The 16,908-nt window shown below is 48.3% G+C and overlaps 2 protein-coding genes across 3 annotated transcripts in view; one reads left to right on the top strand and one right to left on the bottom strand.

The window, feature by feature from the left end:
- Positions 1–1,064, top strand: part of LOC106939712 (growth arrest-specific protein 8-like) — an 8,920-nt gene extending 7,856 nt beyond the window's left edge. Inside the window, exons 8-9 of the mRNA XM_015022216.1 lie at positions 426–557; positions 669–1,064. Of these exons, the coding sequence (XP_014877702.1) occupies positions 426–557; positions 669–827 (291 nt within the window). The 3' untranslated portion in view covers positions 828–1,064. The remainder of the gene's footprint in view (positions 1–425; positions 558–668) is intronic.
- On the bottom strand, positions 961–14,913 carry LOC106939713 (striatin-like). 2 transcript variants are annotated; one of them, XM_015022217.1, is made up of 18 exons: positions 14,329–14,913; positions 11,621–11,724; positions 11,148–11,221; positions 10,989–11,073; positions 9,603–9,773; positions 9,393–9,528; positions 9,172–9,313; positions 8,386–8,499; positions 7,342–7,485; positions 7,117–7,271; positions 6,866–7,041; positions 6,500–6,547; positions 6,014–6,135; positions 5,768–5,935; positions 5,527–5,667; positions 4,764–4,865; positions 4,602–4,688; positions 961–3,693 (listed from the first exon to the last, which is right to left on the bottom strand). In XM_015022217.1, exons 1-18 carry the CDS (start codon positions 14,539–14,541, stop codon positions 3,524–3,526), a joined length of 2,352 nt encoding a protein of 783 aa, XP_014877703.1. In that variant the 5' UTR covers positions 14,542–14,913; the 3' UTR covers positions 961–3,523. The 2 variants fall into 2 exon arrangements, with proteins under 2 accessions (XP_014877703.1, XP_014877704.1); XM_015022218.1 differs by having other exon boundaries at positions 14,350–14,682.
- Positions 14,914–16,908: the final 1,995 nt, after the last annotated feature.

Below are 16,908 nucleotides of genomic sequence, written 5' to 3'. Positions count from 1 at the left end.
TTAGCTTAGCAACTGAACTGATGACATCACAGAGTGTTAGCTTAGCAACTGAACTGATGACATCACAGAGTGTTAGCTTAGCAACTGAACTGATGACATCACAGAGTGTTAGGTTAGCAACTGAACTGATGACATCACAGAGTGTTAGCTTAGCAACTGAACTGATAACATCACAGAGTGTTAGCTTAACAACTGAACTGATGACATTACAGTGTTAGCTTAGCAACTGAACTGATGACATCACAGAGTGTTAGCTTAGCAACTGAACTGATAACATCACAGTCGCCACCAGGTTCATAATACTTGAGAAACTCCTCTGAAAACATGTAGTAAAACTTTAAGCTAACGTAGCTAGAAGCTAGTTAGCATGTTGCTACATAAGTTAGCAGAATGGCCTAATTCCAGGATCTGATGCTAACTAGCAGCTTTCAGGAAGTGAAGGAGTGACCTCGGTTCTTCTGGGATTTTCTGACTCTGAAACCTGTTTCCAGGAGATCCTGGAGTCCAAACGGACCGCCATGGAGGCTCTGCAGCTGGACCTGGACCAGGGCGCCCAGGTCAGTGTACCTGCAGCTTCCCGCTCGTCTCTGACGTCCCGCTCGTCTCTGATGTCCCGCTCGTCTCTGACGTCCCGCTCGTCTCTGATGTCCCGCTTGTCCGTCCTGCAGGAGTACGAGCAGCTGCTGCGCAGCCTGAAGGGCGACCTGGAGGCCGCCGGCATCTTGCTGTTCCAGTTTCCCTTTAAAGCCGCCCAGAAGGTTCTGGAGGAAGTCCGATCAGATCTGAAAGTCCAACCGGACCGGCACCAGAAGGACATTCCCAAATAAAGCGACATTTCAGTTTTAATTCAGTTTGACATGAAAAGCAGTGACATTATTATTAAATTAAATAAAAATGAGTTTGGTTGGAAACTCTTCTGCTTCCTGATCCGACTGTAAAAACATCCGGAACCAGAATTTCTGACATTCAACATCTCCTTTATTGTTAGTGATACATGAGAAAAAGAAAGCAACACATGAGCAGCACGGCCACAGCGGGTCACCAAACCAAAGAAGAAGAAGGAGGATTTACAGCCAGCCAGAACCAGAACCAGAACCGGCTCTAAAGTTTGGTTCGTGGCCTGAGAATCTGGGTCAACTGAATGTTCCTGAGGTTTTATTTGGTTCCTGAAGGTCCGACTGATCTCCTGACTCTTGAACCCATAATGGACCGGACTGGACCGGACCAGGAATCACGTTCCAGAGCGACCCGCCCGGAGGAGGAACAGATCACAGCTGGGAAACGGGAAGAAATCCCAGTTTTTCCTGAAAATACTCCATCACATCCTCATCCTGCTCACCATCCAGAGCCAAATTTATCCAAACCAAAAGTTTTAGGATTCCTGCAGGATTCCCACTCCGTCCTGGGAATCTGGAGATTCTTCCTTCTTCTCCCACAAAGTGTGTCAAAGAAGTTGATCTAAAAACAGTTCTGTGTCCTGAGACGTCACATCTTGATTTGGACCTTTCAGAATATCTCAGTTCTGTGTTGATCATCAGTGGACCAATCAGAAGAAACAGGAAGTGCTTCTCTGATGACATCACTTCCTGTGAAGCAACAGTTTGTCCAGAACCATCTGATGGATCAGCTGCTGGTTTTATGGCTACAGATCGATAAAGATCAGCAGAGATCAGGCCCGGTTTCCCCAGGAATCCTGCCATAATTCAAGAGGACACATGTTCATTTTGAAAGCAGGGCTTCATGTCTTTCTTCTCAAAACTTGTTACGCTTGTACTCTAAACTTCTCCTCACGCTCACAGTCTCTGCTCGCTTACGGAAACGCTATTTGGCACAGTCGCCTGGCAACCTCTCAGCCAATAGAATGAAAGTGTTGTACTGTGTGCGTTTGTTTCCTTCTAGCGGGTGAGCCTGTGTGGCTACTATTGATTGTAGCAACATGCGCCACCCAGTGGATGTAGGGAGAAACAACAACGTCAGCTTTCTGCTCCGTAGTACACTAAACATCCACCAGCGCCGATCGCATGGATGGATCATGAAGAGCTGCTTGGCGAAGGCAGCTGAGAGTCTGATAAGGAAGATGGAGGACAGCTGGAGTTCAGGCTCATTTCCATCCCTGGGAGGATTTGGGTGACGGGATCAGGCGTCTGGTTCTTTGAAGCTCCACTGAAATAAACCGACTCATTTTGGAAAATCTGTTTCCTTCAGTTAGAGCAGCTGTTTGGTCACCGTTACCTTGGAAACGCTCACGTTTAGCAAAGTTTAATCCACGAGATTAAATCAGATCTGGGTTCAGAGTGGAGGTTAGCAGGTTGATCTGATTACTGGAAGATGATTTTAATAACTTTATAAATAATTTCATCCTAATTAAAAATTTCCCAGCTGGTCAGGACGGCCGCAAAACACAGTGCAGCGGGTCACAAATGGCCCCCGGGCCACACCTTTTACACCTCTAGTTCCTGTTTCCACAGTAATAAAATATAAAATGTTCCCTTTTTTATGTTTCTGTTTTTTCCAGACTTGTCTGCAGGATTCCTGGTTTTTACCTCCTAACTGGACCGATTGGTTCAGAGATGAACCGGACCGGATTTCCAGAAATTCCCCCGACATCGGATTCTGGTGGGAATGTGATCCGATAATCGGCTGCAGATTTTTCTCTCATGTCACCTCAGGAACAATCAGCTGATCCAGCTTGGAAAAATGTTCTGGAAGCTTAAAGTTAAACAGATAAAACTGAGGAACGTCTCCTCAGGAGAGCTGAACTTTTCTTTCAGTTCATCCAGAATCAGGAAGAAGAAAACATCCGTTCAGGTCCGTTCTGGTCCCGTTTCCTCCGGATGCTCAGATTTCCTGGCACAAACTGTACACTTCCTGTTTCCGATGTCTACACCGGCGTTCCTCGCTGCTGCACCCTAGAGGAACGACTCCAGAAACATCCCAGCAGGAACAGATGGAGAAAACAAACTGGACCTACCAGAACCAGAACATCCGACACAGAACCGGCCGCTCAGCCGGAAATCCACAGATTGGGCAGGAATCAACAGAAACACTAAGAATCTGAGCGTCGCCACAGGTCTTCCTCTGCAGTGCAACAAGTCCGACAGGCTGCCTGGAACCGGGCCAGAACCGGGTCCAGAACTCCAGGAGAACTGACACGGCTCACGGAGAGAAAAGTCCTGAAACAAACTGGACTGAACCTTGAAAGGAAAACTCTGTCGATGATGCGGTCGGCCTGTAGGGGGCAGAACCAGGCCGACCCTGGACCCGTTGGGTTCTCCTCATGGTTCTGGCCGGGTTCTGCCGGTGAATGGCTAAAGGACCGTCTGAGGAAAAAGGCACGTCATAAACACAGAGAAATCCCGGCAGCGGAACGCCGCACCGGGGTTGGAGTAAAAGCTGCTTCCTGTTCCTCCTGGTTCCCTCGGAACGTCGGGGCGGGACGCAGCCGGCCCGGGTCCGGCCCGGTCCAGCCGGGTCCAACCAGGTCCGCCCGGGTCGGCACGGCGGCGCCCCCTGCGGATCCGGGTCATACGAAGACCTTGGCGAGCGCGTCGGCGCCGGCGGTGCCGATGTAGCACTTGGTGGGGTGGAACGCCACGTCGTGGATGGACTCGTCGAACTTCTTCCGGTGGGCGGTGAACTCCTGGATGCAGGTCTTACTCTCCATGTTCCACAGGCGGATGGAGCAGTCGTGACCTGGCAGGGAGACAGCCAATCAGGACGCAGAACATTCCTGGGAATATTCTAGTTCCTCAGGAAGCAGGAGCTGGTGAAACCATTAATCCTGATTAATTTAGTCACAGATTAATCCATAACTGGAGAATTCAGAGCAGAAATGAAGCCAAACCTGAACAATAAATATAAATATTTTACATTTAAGATGAAAACATCTTTATATGTAAAATTCAGTGGTTCGGTTAAAGGAATGTGTTACTGCATTTAGGCAATAAAATGTTTATTTTCTTATTTTAAAAGGAATTATTTGTTTTAATGCATTTATTCTATTAGGAAGCTTAAATTGTTAAAGCTGCAATATTTAACTTTTATAAAGAATGTTTTTTTTTTCATATTTGTTCAAACTGTCATCTTTTCCCTGAGCTGCTGTCTGAAGAAACGCACCAAAACCTACCAATCAGAGCCAGGGGGAGGGGCTTAGCGCTGTCAATCAATCTCATGTACTCGCTGCTAATGACAGGGGGAAGGACATAGGCAACGTCATGAGATCCTGATTGACAACGCTAAGACCCGCCTCCGGGCTCTGATTGGTTGTTTCCAGTTAGCGCTCGGAGAAGGAGATCGACTTTTTCACAGATTGTTTGTCAAACTGGTGTCAGTTTCAACAAATATATATAAAAAATTCTAAAAGTTTGTGCAGCTTTAACTGAACAACATGCAGAATGAGCCAATTTTTCTGATTGATTGCCAGAATGATCGATTATTTCAGTCATGGCGTTCCAGGAACTTCCTGGTTTCCTGGGATTTCATGTGGCGGAGGAACACAAAGCAGAGAGCTGAAATTGGAGCCGGGATCGCTTTGAGTGGGTCGGGAAAATGTTCCGGTGTGATTCCGGCCCGAGTTGCTGCAGGAAGCTCAGGAGACTCACTTCCTGACATCAGGTAGAGCCCGTTCGGGTCCACAGACAGGCAGGTGACCGCGTCCAGGTGCGCCACCATGGAGTGGATCGGTTTACCTTCAGGAACACAGAACCCGGTTAGGAGACGGAACCGCAGGCGATCCGGCCGGAACCAGCAGGCGGCGCTCCCACCTGTGTTGTTGTCGAAGAACTGGATGTGGCGGTCCTCCTGGGCGGTGACGGTGATGGGCAGCGTGGCGTGGCTCAGGACCCGGTTGATCTTACAGGGACACTCTGGGGAGACAGACACCAGAACCAGAACCGTATGGGCTGGAAATGGACCTGGTGAAGAACCTGGACCCATTCAGAACCAATCCCGCCCAGACAGAACCATCACGGGTCCGCTAACCCCTGGTGGGTGGGACCGGATCGGATCCAACCGGTACCAGAGTACAGCGAGCCGTTTGGGAACACTCACAGGAAACCAACAGCCATGTTTGGACTATTTAGCCTGACAAACATTTTCACCATGTCATTTCACTCATTCATTAATGGAATCAGATCAAATAATTATTTAGCTTCACGTTGAACATTTTGTTTGCTAATTAAGTATTTAGTCTGAAACTGTGACATTTATGAATGGATGAAATGCTGAGAATATGACCCATTTCCTTCTTTCTTGACAGGATAAATAACCCAGTGTAACTTTGGAAGCAGCGCCCCCTAGCAGCGGGCTCAGGAAGCTCAGACACTGTGGAAGCTGCTCCTGCTGGGATTTGTAGTTTTATTATGAATAAAATCAAGAACTTTACAGTTAATAGTTGGAAGCTTCATGCAGAATAATGTAATGCAGTGCAGCACAGCAGGGTGGCGCTGTCCGTTCTATTTGGAACAACCTGAAATCACCCTGAAATCGTCCCGATCCGTGCCGGGTTTTCCCTCCGGCCCGTCCTACCTGCAGGCCCGGCGGAGTCGAACTTCAGAACCAGCTGCTGCGTCTCCATGTTGAAGAGTCCGATGTGACCCGAGTCGAACGACGTCACCATGTAGGCCGGGTCGCTGCTCACCAGGTCCACAGAGGTCGCGACCCCCAGGTCTGCAACAGAACCACAACACAGGGTCCGGTCCCGACCGGGTCATCAGCAGAACTTCTCTAACGGAACCGGCCCGCCACATGCATGGATGTGGGTCCTCACCTCCGTTTCCGTTGAACACGGCCAGCGCCGGAGAGACGTCGGCGGCGTTCCAGAGCCGGACCGTCCCGTCGGCCGAGGCGGACAGCAGGCGGTGGTGAGGCGAGCTGTAGACCAGGCGCCACACGGCGTCCGAGTGGCCGCGCAGCGCCCCCCGCAGGACGGAGGCCTCTGCAGCGGGACACAGACAAGCCACCGTTAGAGGAGGGTTCCACCGGACCGGACCGGGCCGGGCCGGCGGCGCCGTACCGTAGGAGTCGTACGGGTCGACATTGGGGCTGGGCGTGTTCCAGCTCTGGATGGTTCCGTCCGACCCGCCGCTGAAGCACTGGGCGCCACTGGAGCTCAGGGTGACGCTGAGGACGGCGCCGCTGCACACAGAGACGGTACCATCAGAACCAGTTCTGTCCTGGCCAAAACCAAGTCCAGGCGGGTTCTGACCCGGTCCAGACCAGGTTCTAATAGGTTCTAGTCCGATCCAAATATTCCAATAGAGTCTGATTTGAACCAATCAGGTGTGGAAATGCAGATCTGATATATTTATGATAATAAAAACAGGAACGTTTGTAGGAAAACGTGGAGCGGATTTCAGTCTGCAGCGTGTAATTCAGTCGTCTTTAGGAAGCAGACAGGAAAGCCAGGACTGGATCAACTGGAACCAAACATGCTCAACTGGGAAACGTGTCAGTGAGTCAGGGATCATCAGGTCAGGGGTCATGGGTCAGGCCGGCTCACCTGTGAGCCCTGAAGGTGTAGATGGGCTCCACGTCTATCGCTGCACACCTGGAGGAACAGAACAGGAAGTTCAGATGAAAACCAGTCCAACTGAAGCGCTTCCCATAGCTCCCAGCGTCTCAAACTGGGTCTGAACCTCCTTCCCTCTCATCATCTTCGTCACATTAAAGCAGCTCCATCAGGAAACATTGCCCCCCTCAGGCCAGACTGAGAATTACATCAGTTACAAATTCAGAAATAAAATGGAAAATTCTGTATTGTTCAAATGCATCAGAACCAAAAACTCCCACTTTGTTGGAGCAGCGAACACATCATGAGGCAGCTGGCTGGCTCTGGGGTCAGGTAAAGTTCAGCGTGGCGCCTCACTTCTTGGTGGGCGCCGTCTTCTGCAGGTTCCAGAGCTTCAGAGTGTGGTCGTCGGACGCCGTGACCAGAACCGGCTCCACCGGGTGGAAGGCCAGGCCGCGCACTGAGTCAAAGTGGCTCCGCAGGGCAAACTTTGGGTTCCACGTTTTCCTCAGAGCCTCCGAGTTCGAGGCCATCTGGGGAGAGACGAGAGGGTCTGTTCATCCAACCGGTCATCCAACCATACAACAGGAACATGTCTCTGGACTCACGTCGTATCCCAGACTCTCCGCCTCATTGGCGACCGTCAGCTGGGCCAGTTCTCCCAGTTCTCCCAGTTCTCCCAGCGCCAGCTCGTTGGAGGCGGCCTCATCCACTCTGCCCAGGATGAAGGACTTCCCTCCAGACGGCAGGAACGCCATTGGCTCTGCAGGGACCAACAGCAGGAATGTAGCTGTGCTGCAACGCATCGGCGTGGCGGAGGGGGCGGAGCTTACCGTCATCCGGCCGGCCCACTTCCTGTTCGCTCAGTCTGGGAACGTTGGGGCGGGACGGAGGCGACACGGCCGGCAGCAGGGGCGGCGGCTCCTCGGTGTCCCGCAGGTTAGCCAGCATGTCCTGCAGCTTGGAGCGGTTCGGCCCTGAGGAAGAGGGGAGGAGGAAGCAACAGAACCAGACATCATCAGGCATGTAGTGTCTCCAGGGGGCGTGGCCTAAAGAGGTCAACACCTCCAAGGTGTGAATAGTTAATTATGAGGCAGCAGCTTTTGTGAAGGAAAACAGATTCAGCAGCTCTGAGATGAAAAATGACCAACAGTTTGTCAGAGATGCTCCAGAAAATGCTGCAAACAGCCAGCAGTGGGAACACGTCTGCTAACAGCAGAGCCAACACTTAGCGTAGTGCTTTAGCACATTTGCTAATTCTGAAGACCGCATTTAGCTTCCACTACTTTTTCCAGAGGAATTCTGAATGCTAATTTACTCAGCTGGTTCGTTAACGATATGTTGAATAAAGTTTGACGTGTTTTAGGTTTGAGCTAACGACTGCTCTTATTTTGAAGTCCGTTTACACAGCAGTTCCATTTCCTCTCCCCACGTTTTCTATTTTTCCTCAGTAACTTTATGCAAAACAAAGAAACATACTGAATCAAAATAAAACAGACAGTAGAGAACATAAACAGGAACAGGGTTATGTTTTTTTAAAAACTTGGTTGCGTAATAATTCTGCACAATAATAGTTTCCCAACAATTCTATTCTCCTAAAGAAAGTATTTTTTCTTTTACCCTTATTTTCCAATTGTTTTTTATATAAACTGATAAGAACCACGTTGAATTTTCAGTTTTAATCTAAGATTAAACTGTGAAATAAACTGTATTTATCTTTACATGTGGTAGGGGGCGCTGTTTGACAGAATAAAGGAGGAAAAAGTTGAAAAGAAGAAGAAAAAACAACATAGAAATTCCTCTTCCAGGAAAGTCAACCCAGCAGGTTGGAAAACCCGGAATGGAGCCTGAGGGGAAGCAGCCGGATCAGAACTCACTCTTCACTCCTTTCTTCCCCTTCCTCTCCTTCCTGTACTGCTCCTTCAGCTGGGCGATCAGGCTCTGGTCCACATCCCAGCCCAGTTCTCCCAGAGCCGCCGGTTCCTCCTTCTCTGTGGGTCAGAACCATCAGAACCAGAACCATCACAACATCACAGCAGGTTAACAGAACGGGAACGAGATGCTTACAGTCTGGAGCTGATCATATTTCTGTAAATATAATAATACTTCAGACAGAGAAGAAGAATCAGAATAAAAGGAAGTGAAATCAAAATGTTTAAGAAAATAAAAGCATGAATAAAGTGTAAAGTGCTGCATCTGAGCTGCAGGGGGAGCTGCTGAGCAGCATTTCTATTGATCCTCCTTCCAGCTGATCTGGGAGTAAACCGGGCCGTTCTGACCGACAGCTGAAGTTCAACAGTGAGCTGAGACCAGAACCCGGATCCGGTCTGGGTTCTGCCCGGATCTGGCCCGTCTGGACCCAGTTCTGAGTTCTGAGCTGTTCTGGCTGCGTGTGAAAGCAGCTCTGAGTCACGCTGAGGTGTTGAATCATTGGCTGCGTGGGAGAGCCCTCCATCACGGGTTGCTAAGCAACCAGAGAGAAGGAGAGATGTTCTGCTAAAGTACCAGAACATGGGTCAGAGTCGGATCAGCAGGTTCTGGAGGAAACCGGCAAAGCTGCAGCTTCTGGAAAATAAACTGCTTTAGATCCAGAACCGACCCGGTTTACTGCTGTATGTCAGACCAGAATCTGATGAGGTTCTGTTGGACCTGACCCGGCTCACCCCAGTCCTCCCCTCTCCTCGGATCCGACCCGTCCAGCTCGTCCGGACTGGCCAGGAAGTCGAAGCCCTTCAGGGCCTCCTCAGTGTCAGGGTCGTCGCTGAGGTCAGAGGCGCTGGACGACAGCGGCTTCTTCCTCACCATCTGGAACCATCAGAACCTGGGTCTGGGTCACAGGAACCCGGCTCTGCTCCCAGACCCAACAAGGACAGATTGGACTTACGGCAGCCAGGTCCAGAACGGTTCTGTCTTTGGACTCGCTGTCCTCTTCCTCGTCTTCGTCGCTGAACTCGGCTGCGGCGCTCTCAATGAACCGGAACGCCTCCAGGACAGTAGCCGGGTCCGACAGGTCCGGTTTACTGGAGGGACAGGTGACCCGGTTAATCGGTTCTCTGAAGGTTCTGGGTATTTCGGGTTCTGGCTCGGTTTTTACCTGACCATGCCGCTGTCCTTCAGTGAGGACGGCTCGGTTCCGTTCACCATGGGCCCGGTTCTCCGGTCCGGCGGGCCGTCTCCGGGTTCTCCGGACAGGCCCAGCAGAACCCGAACCCTCTGGGACTTCACGTCCAGGATGGTGTCGGTGTATCCGACCTCCTGGAGGTACCTGGGGAAACGGGCTGGCAGTTAGTCCGGACCAGGAAAAAGGTTCTGCAGGAACTTCCCAGTATGACCAGTGTAAGCTCCCCGACTGGTCTGCAGCCTCTCACTGGTCATAATGTTCTGCCTGATCAGTCCTAACCTGAACTAAGGTTCTGTTCAGAACTCCGGACCCGTCCTCTTCCTCAAGTCTTGCTTTTGTTCCAAAAATTCCCTGGCAGCGAGACGGAACGATCCGATCTGTTTTCCGGTTTCTGCACCCGGTTCTGATCCGGAGGGAATGCTGAACCTGCAGCAGCACTCTCTCATGAGGAAATCAGTATCAAATATTCCCAACATTCAGAACCAGCAGGTAGTTTACCTAGAGTCCCAGAATTCCTGCTCAGCTGGATTGGATCGGTCCGGGTTGGTTCTGTCAGCCAGCGGAGCGGCCCGGTCCGATGTGTAGCGACGTTCCTGAACAGCCTGCAGCCCCCCCCGTACCAGCTGCTCCCGTCGCACCAACACACAATCCTCCATTCAGCGTTCCCAGACACTGCTGGGACAGAACAGCAGAGCGGGGCGGCGTTCCCAGAGCGGGGCGGCGTTCCCAGAGCGGGGCGGCTGTTCCCAGAGCGGGGCGGCTGTTCCAACTGCAGCCAGCCAGGTGGTTCAGATGGGAAAGCTTGTCATCACCACAAGGGAGACGACGCTGAGATATCCCAGCCTTTTTAAGCACAGTGAACTGAGCACACACAGATCTATCCTCTAGATTTCCTGCCTTAAGGTCAGAACTGGATCTGCATCCGATCTTCCATCAGAGGTCAGGAACTCAAACTGGTCCCAGTGGACCAGTGCTGTTGGTTTCCATTAAGAGAGTTGATCTGTAATAAGAAGACCTGATGGTCCTGAAGACACACGTCACACCGTGTGTGTGTGTGTACTTGTTTAAAGTACATATTGAGGACCACTTTCACCACTTCAACCCATGGTTTGAGGTCATCTCTGGAAGTGAGGACGTTTTCCTGGTTCTCAGTTTTTGTTCAGTTCTGCTGGTTGGAATAGAAGTGAGATGTGAATTATTAAGTTCTGGTTCAGGTTTGGAGTAACTAGTACTGGTCTGGGAAAATGTCTGGGATTGGCATGAGTACAGCCACTGAAATGAATGGAAGATCCTCAGTTTGTATTGAAGTACATGGAAATGTGTGTGTGTGTGTGTGTGCGCGCGAGCATGTGTACTCACTGTCGGAGCAGCTGCCGTCCCTGTTTCCAGCTCAACTGATGGCTGCTGTTGGGAGGACTGAGAGCTTCGCTTTCGTTGCCTTCATCTGAGGAAGAAACAGCCAGACCAACATCCATCATCCATCCATCATCCATGTACCCCTCTTTCATCCCTCCTTACCTGAATCGTAACTCGGAGCTCTGATCTCTCCCTGGTTCAGTTCCGTTCCATATTTCAGTTTATGATATTTGGCTCTGAGGAACAGCAAACAGGTCATAAAAATATCATCTAAAAGCAGATCAGGTAACTGACTGAGCAGGTTCTTTTTCAGAAGTTCTGATCCAAAAATAACAACTTCTGTCAGTGAATATTGTCTGTTTGGAAGAATTAAAATAGTAAAGAGAATCGGACCAATCACACAGCCCTGTGATACCATTCATTTATAAACAAACTGGGATGTGTGGGACCAATCAGAGTTGAACCAGTCTGGTTCTGTCCAACAATGTCTTCAAGAAACTGACTCGGCTCCGAGCTGAACATTAGTGATGGAGATACATTCAACTTAAAATTCATCTTAAATCTGCAGTTGGCTTTAGGACCAGCTCTGCACCAATTAGAGGACCAGTTTTCCACCAATCAGAGAGCAGCCTCACCTCTCCTGCTTCAGGGCGTACTCTAGCATCTTGATGCGCCTCACCAGGTCCTTCTTCAGGTTCTCCTGCCCTCGCCGCTCCCCCTGTAGAAAGGCAATCTGCGCCTGCAGAGAGCATGGAGACACAAACATGTTCCGGTTTCACAAGACAGAACCGTCAGGAATTCCTCTAAACACAATCTGGGAAAATTTGAAGACCAAAACCAGATGAAATGAGTTGAAACCAGTAAAGTCTAAATATGAGTCTGTCTCCACAGGATGAGCCTCATTCCTGTGGGAGTCGCGACCTTAAAGCCTCCTGGGAAACCAGACCAACTGACCGACCTTTGACCCCTTCACATCGGGTCTCTTTCTACATGACCAATCCGATGAGGTGTTAAAAGCTGCAATGTTGAACATTTAGAGAAAATTCCTCCATTTGTGATGTTTGATGCAGGAACTCCAGCAGCACTCAGACCCGACTCAGAACCTGTCTGCAAACAGTGCGGTCGACCCGGTTCTATTGGAACCTAAACATCTGCTCCACCTCCAGCTGCTGTGGCTCTGAGTCAAACCAATCTGTTCCCCTCCTGGCCTCTGGGGGCGCTGCACCAAGAACCACTGAAGGAAACGACACAAAAACCTCTGAAGACACTGAGAGCAACTTCCTTCTTCACCAGGTGGAAACAAGATGGAGGCGTCAGATTTTAGCGGTTGGGGGATTTCTCTTTAGTCTTTGGCTAAAATCTAGGAGCCATTTCTCCTGCTAGGCTAACAAGTTAGCTTTGGTTGTATTTACCCAGAATTCCCTGCGCTGTAGTCCACTTCCTGCTTTTGGGGTGGTCTATGGTCACATATGCATTCAAACTGAACCAGAGTTCACTTCAACCGAACCCAGACTGAGGTTTGGAGGACCAGAGTTTGTTTTGTTTTTTTTGGTTAGCATCAGAGTTAGATTACGCATAGACAGGAGGTCTCACTCTGCTGCCTATTTCATCTCCCACTGCAGACATCATCCACTTCATTCTGGGACAACTGGGAATTTCCTGCAGCCTGAATCTGGAGCAGCGAGGGGATTATGGTTCCGGATGAAGACGAGGCAGTGGGGGCTAAGCTGATGAAGATGAGGGGAGCACTCTCAGGGAGAACAAGAAGACGAATGCAGGAGAGGAGGAGGAAGTCCCAGTCAGAACTTGACCCAGTTCTTCTCTGGTTCTGACCCACTTTCAGCCTCTGACTCGTTCAGGAATTCCCATCTTTATGTCTTTAAACTCCAACATTCCCAGGTATCTGCTGAGGACTCAGATGGCTCGACATCCCAGAAATAAACTTCGGTCCAGTTGATCCGGTCCGGTCCGACCCTCTGCAGAGCAAAGCACTGGGGTCACAAAACTTTCTGTCATGTTGGCTAAAATCGTCTAATCAAATCAAATCAAGCAAACAAAGTCGTCTGATTTTTTGTTTTTGTGTGAAATGCATTTCATTCGTCGTGGATCCAAAACAAAAAACGTTTGTTTGTTGCATTAAAGAAAAGCCTGTAGTTTCAAATTTCTTTTGGGCTCAACTGAACAAATTTATTCTCAGAATGAAAGTAGGATTTATGTCCCTTTCTTTCAAAATGCTGCAATATTAGTCGAATGTAATAAATGAAATAAAAGCTGATTTTAATTCAGTAAAGTTGATTTTTCAGTGAAAGACTCTGGATAAACAAAGTTCTTCTGGTTATAAAAACACAAAGATTTTCCCTTGTCAGAAAATCGTATCAGAAAATTTTATCCTGACTGAAATTAAAATTCTCAACCAGCTGAACTGGACGGGTCAGACGGGTCAAACGGGTCGGTATCCAACTGCAAAACATCCGTCCAAGACCACAAATGGCCCCCGCTCCGCATTTTGGACACCTCTGGTTTAAAACTGTTTTTTACAAATAAAATCTGTAGTTCTGACGGGTTCTGATGGTTCTCTTTGGGCTCCTGTGTCTCCTGGATGTTCTGTGAGGACAGAACCAGGACATCTGGACTCTGTTCAGAGTTCAGTCAGTTGAAATGTTGAAAACCAGAAACATTTTTCTTCCACTGGCCCAACACCAGATGCTGAACCAGCAGAACCGGAGCCGAGTGGAGGGGACCCGGTCCGGTTCAGCACCAGGTCAGGCTCTGAGGTGCTTCTCCAGTTCTTCTGGCCCATTTCCTCTGGGATGATCAGCTGACCCGGGTTTCACAGAGAGGAGCTGTAACTCCTGGAGCCTGACGGGACCTTCATCACCATAATCATCATCATCATCATCACCATAGGTTATCCGGATACATCCTGTCCATCTTCATCTCTCTAATATTCCTGCTGTTTTACTAATAAATTATTAATTTTTAGGTCCATAATGTCAGTAAAAGCTGCGTTACCGACCCGAACTCCTCCTGAAGAGATCCGAACCGGTCAACGCAGCCTGTGCGGGGCGGACAGTGCGGGGAATTCTCGCAAACAACCAACGTGCGTCCTTTATCGGACACCGGCAGGAGTTCTCCGTGTCTGATGTTTGGGAGCAGCTTGTGTCCGATAATGGAAGCCCCTTGTTCCTGTTTTTTTTTTTACGCGTTTTGTCCCGCAGGTAAAAAATGTGACGTAACCACGCAGGTCCACCTGTTCCCGACACACACACGCGGAACCACCAACACAACAAGCGCCGCTAGGTCATTTAGCATCCGAACCGAGCCGAGCCGAACCGGGTCTCACCTGGAGCTCGGCCCGCTCCACCTCCCACTGGGCCCACTCCACCTCGAACCGGGCCCACTCGTGTTGCAGGAAGTGGAGGATCCCCGGGATGCTGTAGTGAGCCCGGGCCGCGGCTCCGTCCGCGGGCGGCGGGGCTCTGGCGCTCCCGGTGCCGCCGGAACCCGAACCGCCGCCGCCGCTGAGGAACACTCCGGGGCCGGCCTGCTCATCCATGGCCGGACCGGGGAGGAGGTGGCTGGTTCGGTCCGGTCCGGTTCGGCTCTGACACCCGCTGCTGCAGGGACTCCTCAGTCCATGAAGGAGCTGCGAGGAGAACCGAACAGCCTGACCCAGCTGTCAGATGGACGGACCGCAAAGCTTCCCGCGTTTACACCGCGACCGCACTTCCGGGCTGGACCTTCACAATAAGAGGTGCAACGCAAACAGCAGAAGATGCAAAGAAAAAAGCAGGGATGTTTTTTTTCTTCATAGCTATCAATAATCACGTTATTCACTGCAAAAACACAACATCTAAAGCAATAACGCAAAAAATGATGAGTCTCCTCTGATTGGCTGAATTATGAATATATCACGTTTGCATCCGGAGCTGCCATGATTTTAATGGGTTATCGCGTGATTTTAACTTAATTCCTTATTTAATGGAAACATTGTAATTGTGAAATTGTATTTTTTTTTCAGCTGCCCAACGTCAGAAACAGGAAATGAGAGGAGAATGGGATCCAGACAGGAGAGCAGCATGTTGAGATCACCTGTGATGATGATGATGATGATGATGATGATGATGATGATGATGATGATGATGATGGGCAGAAAGGTGAGCAGGAACTTCCTGATGTTTCTACTTCCTGTTTGGTCCGATCTGGTTCTGACTCTGCGGCTCTGCTGCTTGCAGCTGCTGATCCCAATGCAATTACTCAGATTATTGGTCAGATTATTGATCAGATTATTGATCAGATTATTGGTCAGATTATTGGTCAGATTATTGATCAGATTATTGGTCAGATTATTGATCAGATTATTGGTCAGATCATTGGTCAGATTATCTGACCAATAATCTGACCAATAAGATTATTGACCAATAATCTGATTATCTGACCAATAATCAGATTATTGGTCAGATTATTGATCAGATTATTGGTCAGATTATTGGTCAGATTATTGATCAGATTATTGGTCAGATTATTGGTCAGATTATTGATCAGATTATTGGTCAGATTATTAGTCAGATTATCTGACCAATAATCTGACCAATAAGATTATTGACCAATAATCTGATTATCTGACCAATAATCTGATTATTGGTCAGATTATTGATCAGATTATTGGTCAGATTATTGATCAGATTATTGGTCAGAGCCCCGCAATTATTGTCCAATTTTAAAACCGGCTTGAAAACTTTTCTTTTTAGACAAACCTGCTCCACTTTTAAATGACTGTCTTTTATTGATTGTTGATTGTATTTGTTTTTAGCTACACCGTGTAGCACTTTGAGATTTTTATTAATGAAAAGTTGATTAAATTGATTATTATTATTATTATTATTATTATTATTATTATTATTATTGAATGAAGGGAAATTCTTATACCAGAACCAGAATCAATCCCAGAACTTCTCCCTGTCGGGATCCTGATGGTTCACAAACACCTGGCAGCTAAGAGCCAATCAGAATCCTCGGATTGGATCGGTCCTTTCTTAGGCTTTTATTTTGAAGGCATTTTCATTTATTTTCCGTCTGTAGCGACTTGACTCACCCGTGTGATGACGTCAAGCTCCTCGTTCCCTTCAGGTGATTGGCTGCTGCAGGTGATTGGCGTAGTTTCTTCTCCTTCAGGAAAATATTATTTAATAATCTGAAATAATAAAATAAAAATGGTAAAACACCGGAAGTCAGTGATTAGAAGGCTGAGCATAAATAAATAAAGTATAAATAAATATGACGAAAATAAAAGATGAATCAGGAACTGAACTGGCTGATAAAATCAAATATTTATATAAAAATGTTTTTATTAAACCTTTAGATATGAAACAAACTGATGGCGGAAGTTCTATGTGTGACCTGATGGAGGCGCTGCTGTCCCTTAGAATCGATGATGATCATTGATCTGCAGCTGCTGGGAATGCAGCTCCGATCAAAACCTTCAGATCGATAATCAGCAGAAAACTCAGCGGTTCTGTTATCGGCTTCATCTGGACTCTGGTTTGGACTTTACCAGAGGTTCTGGTTTGTCTGCGACCCACAGACCAGAACCGATCCGAACTTCAAGGCCTAACGACTGTCAAACTGATGATGATGATGATGATGATGATGATGATGATGATGGGTTTATGGAAATGTTTTGTTTTTTCCGTCTTTATAGAAAATTCAAAGAAAATATGACAAGACACATTAGTAATAAAAAAGTTTGATATGATAAACTGAACAGGAAAAAGAAGAAATAAAAATAATGGTCACAAACTGAGGAAAATAAAAGAAAATGTTGCAAATGCAAAACAAATTTCAGATCTTAAGATATTAACATGTTGGTTTAAATATTGGGCTTTTGTGATGTTGCAACGTTTAAGCACTCTGTAAAATAAAA

This window comes from Poecilia latipinna, unplaced genomic scaffold, assembly GCF_001443285.1.
Source record: "Poecilia latipinna isolate Pla-1442-1.1 unplaced genomic scaffold, P_latipinna-1.0 Scaffold2960, whole genome shotgun sequence".
Classification (NCBI taxonomy): domain Eukaryota; kingdom Metazoa; phylum Chordata; class Actinopteri; order Cyprinodontiformes; family Poeciliidae; genus Poecilia; species Poecilia latipinna.
This window is presented reverse-complemented; position numbering and strand designations above follow the sequence as displayed.